Genomic DNA, 12222 nt, shown 5'->3' on the forward strand with positions numbered 1-12222 from the left:
ATTATGGACATTAAAGTTTGCTTTATTTTCTTTGTAGGCAAAAGAAAAGGGCTCCACAAAAGTTCATGCTCTGAACAATGTCAACAAAGCAATCCACTTTTTGCAGAGAAATAATGTAAGTATTCTGCCAGACAGGCTCAGAACAGCCTGTAGACAGCACACAAAATGCTTTTTAGGTGTTGAATCAAACACCTTGGTCCATAGTATAAAAGCACTAAAGAGTACTTCTATAGAGTCAAAGCAGCTTTATCAATGTGGATTGGACACTTTCCCATTCAACATCAGGGTCAAATGTGTTGTAAGGAGTTTAAAATCCTCTCCCAGTGAATTTTGGCTAATATATCTGTAATGGGTGCTGGCTGAAGCCAGATCAACCTGCATGATTTTATTCTAATGAATGATGTATAAAATAAATTTTAAGAAGTTAAATACAAGAAGTCAGATATAGGTGATTACCAGATGCTCCCTATCAAAATATTTACTTGCAATGTCTGACAATTATGAACCCTGAAAACCCAAGACTTTTCCTACAATATTTAATTAAGTTTCAAAGGCAACTGTCTCTCATGATTCAAAACACTAATCATATCAATATCACTTTCAATTCTACTTTGTAAAGATTGATTTTTCAAGCCAGTATCCTGTGAATCATTCTTGAGTAAATATTCTCATGTTATCTTCCTTATGCAGGCATTCTAATGGACCCATAATTTTAGCAGACATTTTGTCTGCCCACTATTTTTATCATAACTCTCCTCAAAAATAAAATAAAAAAAACACATAACACTTGCTTAAAAGTAAGAGGTGACAAAACAAAGATTCTGTGTTGTATATTATATTATTTCTGTATTCTGTGTTGTATATTATATTGGATTTCTTGATAGCTGCAGGAGGTCAGTAATGCTTGATTTCAAGTGCTGAATAAAGTTATTGATTTTATAAATTTAAGGTAATCCACCTAAAGATTTGTACATAAATGAAAGTGACCCTACAAGATTGACATAAAGACCTCCAGCTTGAATTTTTTAATGGTATTTGATGTAAATAAATAGAAGGAAAAGTTTCTAATTGTTCAAAATGTGCAACATTTGACATTATTGGGAAAAAAAATCATCAGTACATTATTTTACACTATACAAGAAGGTTTTTATTGCATAACTGGCTACAAAAGTTATAGAAAATACTTTTTGAAGTACTCAGTACCTTTCCAATAAACCCACTGGTGTACTCTTCACTTATTTTCCAGAACACAAATCTGGAAAGTCCCTTTCAAATCTGGGAAGTAAACAGAGTATTCCAACTTTAGAAGTTAGAAGAAGAAACAATGTTTTAGAAAGTGAAGTGGTCACCCAGTGGCCATTATATCCATGTAATGAAAACCTTATAAACTATGTAAAAATTTCTACCGTACATGTAAAGATATAACGTGTCTTGTATGAAAGCAAAAGACCTGGTTCTGAAATAGCTTCCTTAAGCTTCAATAATTTGACAAATTATTTCTCTGGGACATCAAGAATGCAAAATCAATGGTCCTAAAGTGAATTAAAGCCTGTGACTAGTCCAGATTTTTCTGCTGATATGTTCCATCTTTGCTCTGAGGTTCTGGGTGGTAACACTGAACAATGCTGCTGCTTCCAGTCAATCCATTTCACAGGATTTTTCTTCCCATAGGAAAGTGAAATTACTGAGGGAGGACCATGGGGGATGTGAGGGGTGGGGGTTTTCCCCAGTACAGCCTTAGACCTGTCTTTGGCAAACTGGGCAATGTTCCTCTGCTTCAGTAAAACAGATGTGGGCTCTGTGTGTCCAGGCTTCCCCTTCCAAGAATGGATTTGGTCTGTAGAATACCCAGGCACTGCCCTAATAAACTCTAGTTGTAGGGTGTCACTTGCTGCAGGAGATTCCATTTTAAATTTAGCATGTGAAGTCTAAATTCCATTTGGGGATATGTTCCAAGACATTGATGGTTAGAATAGATAGCCAGTCTCATGTGCTTTTAGTGCAAAATGTCGAATTATTAAAGAATTGAGCTCTTTAAGAGTTTTTGAGTTCTTGATAAAATATCTGATTTGTGGTTTGCAAAAATGACCTATACATAGATGCATTGAAAAAAAAATTAGAATAAAGCATCTTGTTTTGAGGGTGAAAACTTTACTAAATTTGCAGATGCAACATCAAATGACTTCAGAACTGCACTAGAGACTGCAGAATGTAGTTTGTGAAGGAATGGGGCACTTTGCAATAAAAACCATCAGTTCTGACCATGAAAAATTGCATCTATGAAACAGCAAGGATGCCAATTTTAGAGTCATAATTCTATCCAAATATGCAGAACAGCTTATAGTTTTCCATTTATAACCCTGACTTTGGCTTCCTTATTCAGATAGTATAAAAAGTGGGGGAGGGTGAAGGATCATTTCCCATGTGGAGGAAGGAAAATTCCATGGTGGTAAATAATGATGCATTATGAAATGGCAAATGCATGATGCAATTATGGAAAACAACATTACTGGATGAACTGTTGTGGAAAAGACTTGTTAGATCACAATCACTTCTTTATCTGTATGCCAGAGCACATCCTGTATATTTCTTTATACAATATGGCATTGAATTAAGGAAAATTAAGTCCTATTTTAATTTAAATATATAATGTCTTGGGTTTGTAGGTTCTTACAGTGCCTAGATTTGTGTGTGTTAACATTCAGAAAATTATATTATGTAAGGTAGTACAAAGCAGAGTACAGTAGTTTATCTGTCTGTGTGATTTGTAATTGTAGAAGCTTCATATGAAAAATATTTGAGTTATTATAACTATTGCTTTTCATTTTATGGTTCACAACATGCTGTAACTGGAATAATAGGAACTCCTACCAGATCACTGCTGTTTTTTTTTCCCAGAACATTAATTGTTCCATATATAAAATGTGAGTTGTATGTTTATGGAACAACAGAAAAGAAATGGGAGATTTACCTTAGCCTATTCCTTCATATCCTTCCAGCCTCTTATGCTTGTTATTAATATTTAACAATTATTTTTTCTTTCTATAATAGGTTGATTTGGTAAATATAGGGAGCTCAGATATTGTGGATGGAAATCATAAGCTGACCCTTGGTTTGATCTGGAATATAATCCTCCACTGGCAGGTGAGTGGCACTGCTCATTACTTCCTAACGAAATACCTTTACTCCACTGATCTTTTCTCCATTGTTATCTAGCAACAACCTACAAAGTAAACATAGACACTGCAATGTGCTAACTCAGCAAATATTATGGCAGTCTGCTAACATATTATCAAGGATATTGACAATGTTAAGAAGAAAAAATAGTTTTTACAGGATTAGCAGAAACTTTTTTGACTTTTTTTGTAATATCACAGATATTGCAAGATGATATATATGAGTTAACCTAAAAAAAAGGGATAGACAAACCCAGTGTGGATTTCTTCTTGGTATCTTAGAAAGAGTGACTTCTCCATTTTAATGAAATAATCACATCAGTTGCTATTTGCTGCTGACCCATCCTGCCAAGAATTATTTTTAGAACATTAAAAAGCTGCTAGACTGCCTATTTATTGAAGCAGATGTGTCTCATTTAGCTTCCTTTCTCTTTGGAGAAATATGAAATGGATCACATAAAAACCAGCATGGTAGATGAGGACACTTAAAAAAATTCTGAAATGACAGTAAAATCAAAATTCAAAAAGATCTATCATTTAGATGCTCTGAATCCATGTGTTCGCATGAATCTGGGCTAAGAGTCTGTCCATAGTGTTCTCTTTTCCCCAAGCAATAATCCACAAGCGTTTTATAGAATAAAAAGAAAAGGTGGTGGGAAACAAAGCTTAAAAGACTTTAAAACTGAAGCACTCTTATCAAAAATAAGATGTGTATCATTCATCTGAGTAGGGAACAATTTTATTCTCATTTTACAGGACAATAGCAACAGAAAAAAGCTGCAGATTGTTAACTCACTGCTTCCTTTGTCTCTGTTTCAATATTCCTAGTTTAATTGCATAAAATTAGTCTAAATTGCTTATTAAGAGCAGATGGAATATGATACCTAGCTATACAACTTTTACCAAAAATCCTTGAATCACTCTGTTTTAATTTGAATAAATTATGGACTGAGGTGACTAATCATGTTCAAATTAATATTTTGTTTTTTCATATTTTATCTTGAAGCAGTGTTAAAGGTGTGTTTTAGTATTAGCTGTGTACTTACTAATTTCTTTTCAACCATTCCCACCATTCCTTTTAACATGTACTTGCACAGACACACAGAAGACACAGGTTCTGGTGTAGCCTGATGAGCTTTTTGACAGCAGCCATGTAAAAACCAAAAAACTTTTGTTAGCAGTGCAAAAAATTTCAAGCTTCATCTTGAGCCTGGTGATACCTGTGATGGCAGGTATTTAAATTTCTGTAAATAAGATTCCAATTTGTCTAGAATTCAATTTTAGGTTTTTTTCCTAAAGAGTAGCTAAAACCAGATTGAAAACAAGAACCCATTATTAAATAATAACATTGTTGTTGTTGCTAAATTATGATTAAATAAAAAAAAAGAAAGATTCATATTTTTGCATTTCTCCTTAAAAAAACCCAAAACACTCAGAGCCGTTAGTTTGCTTCCTATTTCCCTCAAAGTATTAGAAGAGTTCAAAGTAAATTTGCTTATTTACAGCTCTGTGGAGAAAGTCCATTCTTTTCCAGATTTTCTCTCAGATTTTGAAGTTAATTGCATGATCTAGAATATATTTGTGATTTTTCTGCCCTGTTTATAGGTAGGTATGATCTTACATACTGACAGGACTTATGGTGACACAAAGCTGTAAATTTCTTAAGAAATTCTTCTTCCAAATTCTTGTTGGTTTCCATATCCCAGATTGTCCCTGGCAAGAAGCAGCTGGAAACAAAATAAGTTGTTAATACAGAGTCAGGGCCACCAAACTTATCTGCCACTTGTCTCATCTTGGTAAAATACCAAGACTACCACATTTGTTTGTGGTCTGTGGAAGGCCTAAAGACAAATGAATAGGAACACACAGGCTATTTGATTTAGTGCATGTTCGTGTAGTTTGTGTTATTTGGTGCAGTCCTGCTTTTGCAGACCCTGAGAAGAGTCACTTAGAGGAAATTCATCTCTCTACATCTAAAACAAAAAGCAACTTGAAAAGACATGAGATTATTGTTGGTGTGAAGACTTGTGTTGTTGTAGATGAACAGGCAAGAAGCTTTTCCAGTTTCATGTCCTGCAGCCAGGACCACATAAGGGCACAACTATACTTACATATGACAGTGTGATGGTCTCACAAAAATTTTAATCTCTTTGTAGAAAAATAGTTTAAGAAAAGGGATGGTAGAAGAAAGATGCTTGAAAGGAACAATGCCAGTACCTATTGCATTTGTGGGGCTCCTAAACAAAGGAAGGAATGATGAATCTGACTCCATGTTCTTTTAGAAGGCTAATTTATTATTTTAAGATACTATAATATATTTAAAAAATGCTATACTAAACTATACTAAAGAATACAGAAAGGATACAGACAGAAGGCTAAAAGATAATAATGAAAACTCATGACCTCTTCCAGAGCCTCGACACAGCTTGGCCCTGACTGGCCAATAAGTCAAAACAATTCACATGAAACCAATGGAACAATCACCTGTTGGATAAACACTCTCCAAACACATTCCAACGCAGCAAAACACAGGAGAAGCAAATGAGATCATATTCTTTTCTCTTTTCTCTGAGGCTTCTCAACTTCCCAGGAGAAGGATCCTGGGCAAAGTGATTTTTCCAGAAACTATGACTGTGACAAGTAACAATCCAAATGGATATCAGCAGTCCCATTGAGGAGAGGCAGGGGTTGAGGTGGTAGAGGCAGTGCATCTGAGCGGTGGAAATATGGCTTTCTGTATCCCCTGTGGTAATTGTGTTCTTATGTAGCCTGTTTTATTCAGATTATTATTAAAATTTTACCTGAAATTGAGCCATTGTTCTGAGTTTAGCACCTGCTCCCAAAGCTCTTTATGGGACTGAATCCATCAGAGTCTGTTTCCTTGAAGCTGCTGCCCTCTTTCTCCCAGCTCTGTGATCCCAGCCTCACTACAGCATTAACATTTAAGTAAAAACAGAGGAAAACTATTAATTTTTGAACTGTTATATTTAGTGAACTCCTTTAAGAGTGGGAAAACATTCTATATGATAGTGTGTAAAGTGTTATGTTTTTAGGATTGAACTTATTTTCATGTAAAGCATGAAAGAAAACCCCTAGCAAAAAATGTGGCCCAAGTCTTGACTTTCTCTGAGAAAAATAATAAAATAATAGATCTATGCATAAGGAAAATATTTCAGAGGGGAGTATTTCAACAGCCTGACAGCCTCATTTGGAGACTTACTAAAAGCATCAGGGTTATTGTGCACATCAGTATTTTAATATGAATTACCATTTTAATTTTGATTTTTGATTATGGAAATGAAATGCTTCTGTCAATCCTCCTTGAATCAATGAACAAAGAATATCCTTTACTTTGATAGGTGTCTTGAATATCTATGAAAATGTCCTTAAAAATGTTCTATCAAATATACTTGGAAAGAGTTTAGTGGTTCTAGCTATAAAAATGTAATCTATGCAGTCAGAATACTTGAGATCTAGCAAGTAAAAAATGCTAAGTGATTCTGTCAGGGAGATGTAAGGTTCCTATTTTATTAAGAAAAATGAAAAATTCTTGCTTTGAGAACAGTTTTCTTTTCAGATTATTTCTTCCCTGCCTCTTTTCTAGGGTCTGGCATACTGAAGCTAAGTGCCAGTCTTATAAAATGTTACATGCCTGAGTGTTGGTTTTAGGTGAAAGGGATGTGGTGTGAGCCTGGGATCATGCTGTGTTCCTTTTCATCTTCCACACACAGCAACTCATGCCCAGATTCCAGGACATGGCCCTGCAGTGGGAAGATCAAAGGTCCATTGGTGCTGTGAGCCAGGGCTGGCTGTGCTGCTTTTGGCCACTGTCTTCATGTGGTGACAGGAGCAGCAGTGCTCTCATTCTGTCCACAGCTTTCCTTCTAGCAGCCTGGCATTTCTGAAGCCATCTCAGTGATGTCTGTATTGTCCTTCCTCCCCCTTCTATCAAAATTTAATCTTTTCCTTTTGCCATAGCACATGTCCATTCCCCAGGAAGAGCAAGAATATCTGTTCTCTGGAAGTCAGAGTTTCCTACACCTGAAAGCTTTGTGTCCTGCCAGGATACACTGCATTAGAAAGGAGAGGTAAAAAAGAAATGGGTAGCAGAGGTCAACTCATCACCTGGCAGCAAGAAGCAGAGGCACTTTGAAATAGCTGCAGCATTTGAGCCTGGATGCTGAGGGAGTTTGTCTGGAAGCTCTTCAGGCTGACACGAACACATCTCTGTGTGCCACTTTTCCAGCAGTACATCTTAGCCAAGGAGCCTTCAAAAAGCTTCATTTTCACCAGAATATCAGCCAGCACTGTTGTGCTCAGGCACTGATCCTGCTTCAGGACCCAGCCATCCTGCAGACAGGGTGGAGCTGTGCTGCAGGTGTGGCATGGTGCTGCCAAGGTGCCAGGTGGGATGGGATGGAAATGCCCCTCAGGACACTCAGGTGCACAGGGTGGCTCCAGCTGTAGAAGTGGAGTTATCCACCAATTCTCACTGAACAGGAAGGGGCCTCAGCATTCAGGATGAGGTCAGACCCTTTTACTCTGCTATTTTAAATGTCTGACTCTCCCTAGGATGTTACAAAAAATCATAAATTTAACAGTCTTTATTGTTGCAAAGAAATACAGGAGAAGAAAAGCAAAACTTTATCAACTGTAAGCATATTTAACTCAACAAGGTGAGATTGAAGCTGTTTTGTACTCATTTACGGAAAGTAAAAACAAATTCTGTATTTGGACTTATTACCTGGCTTCTTCTGAATAATTTCCTTCATGATGGCCCATTTTTTTACTAATTTTTTCTAATCATCTCTGTTCATAGACATAGCTCCTTTCTCTTTGATATCAGCTCAAACACATAATCTGTGTTATGAACTATTTCTAAATATGGTGTTCCTGATATTCAATTATCCTTTAATGCAAATGTGTGTTGTATTGTTCAGAAGTTATGATATTCAGAAAAATCTATAAGCATATGATAAAAAACAAAATGAACAATGAAATCTTAGCTTGGACAAATCTCCATAACTTTAGTATTTTCTAGTCTTTCTCATTGCTTATGTTTGGTGCAACAGATGCTAATTGCAAAAGTTTTATTCTTTTTCAGCATCCAGATTATTGAAAACAAACCAAGGTTCTGTATTTTTATAGTAGTAAAGGTGCTTGGGAATACAGAGGCCAAATCTCAGCTTCTTGCTACATTATGTAAATCAACTTTGGCACCTCTCAAAAGTAAAGATGTTAAAAATGTCAAGAAATGCAAAACACCCACTCAGACATATGAAGCAAAAATAAAGAGTATATTTCCTAATTTTCTTACACTTTATTTTCTGTCTCCTGATGTAAAAATGGAAACAACAATAAAACTATTCTTATCTGACAGAATTTATATTAATTTTCATTGGTGCAAATTAAAATCTAAGACTGAAGTCAGGAACATGTCCCATGAAATTTAGAGGATAAATTTCTCCTTCCATCTTAGAAATTAATAACATATAATGTAAAGTTTACACCTAAGGCTCAAAAGGAAAATTCAGGGCACTGATACTCTTTGGTCAATATGCATCTGAGACCTAAACCCAAAATGTTATTTCAGTAATTTATATCTTCACAAAATCCAATGATTGAATTAATTACTGTGAAACTAGTGAGCAATTTACTGTACTCAGCAATAAAAGGTTATCTCTGTTTTTTTCTACAATGTCACAGTAATTAATTGTCATTGTTTTTGTTGACTGTTCTTTCAGATTGCAGCTTCTGCATATTATCTTACAATCTTTACAGTTTCAAAGTGGTCCACACTTTATCATAAAGTAGATTCTGCATGAATATTGTTCTTTGAATGACTGATACTACTAGCAGCAGAGGAATTCAAGGGGAAAATGATAATGAAATGCAATATTCCCTAAGTGAATAAGCAGCAATAAGCAACTTTATAGTTAAATTATATCTTAGAGAATAATTTAAAAGAGCTGCTATTCTAAAAGATGTATGGGGAAAAAAATTATTTAAAAGGTGCTACTTTACAGGAAAATAATTCTTAATAGAAGTTTTATGTGCTCTTTAACTAGTAGAGAAATTGATAGGAAATAAAAAATCTACTGCATTATGTCAAACTCCAGGATAATATTTATAAAAGTCTTTAGGCTTTTTGTAAAATAATAACTGTAGATTGGTAAACTCTCTCTAGTGAAAAAGGAATATTAACTTCATTAAAATAATAAAATACTCTTTTAATGCATGCAATAAATTGACTTTTCATCCAAGTGCATGTATGCAAATGAATTTTGCACCTTTATTCAAAAACATGATGCACGGTTTATGCTATTAATCATTTTATCAAATTTTGCTGTAATGTATCAAATTAACTAAGGGTGTATTTCCAGATCAAATAAAACCACAAGGAGAAATACTTAGTTTGAAAGAACTCTGTTACCACAAGTGATGCTAACAAATGTGCTTTCTCTGTCCCTGCTTCACCTATGGCACAGGGATGAATGAATTCATACATGTCAGTAGCTGCTGTCTTTAAGCATTCAGAATTGATTTCTGCCATTATATTGAGAAAACAAGTATGTTCTTTAATTACTTAGCAGTTTTTCTTTAGGGTTGAAACTTATTTAACTGAAGGTTTTTCATTTCGGGAAAAGAAAGAGTCAGCTTTTAATAAGTTCAGTCATTTATCGAATTCTGTCTTTTATTGCAGGTCAAAGATGTAATGAAGAACATCATGGCTGGGCTGCAGCAGACAAACAGTGAGATGATTCTGCTGAGCTGGGTCCGTCAATCGACTCGCAAGTACCCGCAGGTCAACGTTACCAATTTCACCACGAGCTGGTCTGATGGATTGGCTTTCAATGCTCTCCTCCACAGCCACAGGTGGGAAAAGCAGCTTTTCACTGTGGCAGATGGCTGTACAGGGCTTGAGGGCAGTCTGTCTGTTGTGTGTGGGGTTTAGCTGCTTCCTCTGTGGGTGTTTCAGCATGCTTTTAAATGACTGACTCTTTGCTTTGACCTGGGCGCTGCGTTTTGTGTCCTACTAAATCCTCTCATGGAGGGAGAGCTTTTCACAGCACAACCAAATATTAACAGCTCAGATCCTTTTCTGGAATTTCAGTCTGTATACCAAGAAGATAGTCTCAAGCAGTACAGACTTGGAAATTTTTGAGAATAGCAAGGAGTAGATCCAAAACTAAGCCTTTGAAGTTGTCCCAGAGGGAGAAGGAGATTTTCCTGTGGGTATTTAGAGGGGGGAAATGTGGTGTTCGTCGAAAGCCTCTCAAAGCTGTTGAATTCAATGTATGGATTTGCCTCACAAGGACACAGCTGGAGAAGTTGGCCTTTGTTTTCAAAATCTTTCATGTTATTCCACCAGCTGATTTGAGTTTTTAGCCTCTCTCAGAAGTTGCCTTCTTCTAGTCTATGCTGTATAAAATTCAGAGTTCTCTGGGGGTTGTGTGTACATGGCTTAAGGAAGATGTGCAAGCCAATATATCTAAAAAACCCAGTTCTTGCCACTGTTGCTTCTAAAGCAGGATTGCTCTTCCCAATGTAATAAACCTCCCAACCTCTTTCTCCTACTACTGATGCCTTAAGTGTATACTTGTCTCTTAGAGGGGACTGTTCTGCAAGGCCACTGACTACTAAAGTTATTAGGGAGTTGAACTTTTTAACTCTGCAGTGTTTTAAACACCATCCAGAAATTAAACTCCAAATAAGCCTCTCCCTTCCCTCTGCCCCCTCTGCCAAGGGAGGAACAAAAGCAGACTTTGGATTGGGATCACAATTTATTGAAAGCAAACAGCAATGGAATAAGAAATGGACAGCAACAACAGCAATAATGATTAAAAAAAAGTATACAGGGAGAGAGGGTGTTTTTCTCACAAAAAGATGGTCGCCCCCTTGACTTAGTTCCCCAAGGCAGATGGGACAAGAAGATGACAGACACTCTCTGCAGGTCATGTACATGTGGCTTCCCCAGACAAAGATACTGCCTGTTTCCACATGCTGCTCCTTGTGGCAGCTGGGAATAAAGGCAAGATGGTGAGGAGGGCTCTGAAATCTGAAGACAATGGGAAACACTGACAAACAATCCCACTGTGTGGGGAATCAACCCAGAACAGGTTTCAGACACACCAACTTCATTCCATCCAGGAAGCCAAAACTGTATTTTTCCCTAAAATTACCATACCATTGTAACCTCTCTTAGGATGTGAATATAACTTCTCCATTGACTCTGATTTTACCCCCAGTCATCTTTCCACAATGCCTTTCCACCTAGAAACAATAGCAGACTATCTGTTCCCTGATTAGGGTATCTGATACTCAGATATTCCGATTGCGTGCTCTGCAGGACTATGTAATATCTGGTGTCTGAAATCAGTAATCAGAAATTCATTTTTGTCTTCTCTAGAGGAATTTATTCAGAAGTCTGAGCAGAGGAATTTATTCAGGATCAGTCCCTGGTTGGGGAGTGCTGTTGCCAGTAAACCAGACTGGGATTGTCTAGACAAATTTCTGTGTCCTATGTCAGATTTTATGCACTGCTGTGTTCAGTTCAGAGCAAAGTTCACCAGATGAACATTAATTTCCTGCTTACTGGAATTTATGCACTTTATTCAGGTTTTGTAATTCAGGGCTGCAAAACTCAAGCCTGCTTTTAGTCTTCTTCTGTCTGCTGCCATAAATCTTGCATAGCTTTCTGCACAGTGAGCCTATTTTCAATAGAAGTGAAGAATTACTCCATAGAAGTCTTGTCTCTTGTCCAGTAGTTACTGCACTTATCTGGGAAATGGCAAGTGTTCAGTCAGATTCCTGGAGGCAAGTTTCCAAGACACACCAGTCATCTTCTGGACTTAAATCACTAAGTTCTCTGCAAGAGTTTCATTTCCTCATTTCCTCCAAAGCCCTGATGCAGTAATTTTTAAGATGAACCAATGTTTGATGTTTGATTTTTGTTGACTTAGCATTTCATGTTTAGTGTGTGGGAACACTGAACTGTCCTTCAAGATTCCAGATGGAATCAATTGAATAGGCACACTAGGGCATT

At 36.5% G+C, this 12222-nt stretch overlaps 1 protein-coding gene across 10 annotated transcripts in view; it reads left to right on the forward strand.

The window, feature by feature from the left end:
- DMD (dystrophin) overlaps window positions 1-12222 on the forward strand; it is a 1043904-nt gene that overhangs the window by 258838 nt on the left and 772844 nt on the right. For all 10 annotated transcript variants that reach the window (XM_063182212.1, XM_063182260.1, XM_063182196.1 and 7 more), the window contains exons 4-6: window positions 38-115; window positions 3052-3144; window positions 9880-10052. In XM_063182212.1, coding sequence (XP_063038282.1) covers window positions 38-115; window positions 3052-3144; window positions 9880-10052 — 344 coding nt within the window. The remainder of the gene's footprint in view (window positions 1-37; window positions 116-3051; window positions 3145-9879; window positions 10053-12222) is intronic.

Source organism: Melospiza melodia, chromosome 2 (assembly GCF_035770615.1).
Source record: "Melospiza melodia melodia isolate bMelMel2 chromosome 2, bMelMel2.pri, whole genome shotgun sequence".
In the NCBI taxonomy this organism is placed as follows: Eukaryota; Metazoa; Chordata; class Aves; order Passeriformes; family Passerellidae; genus Melospiza; species Melospiza melodia.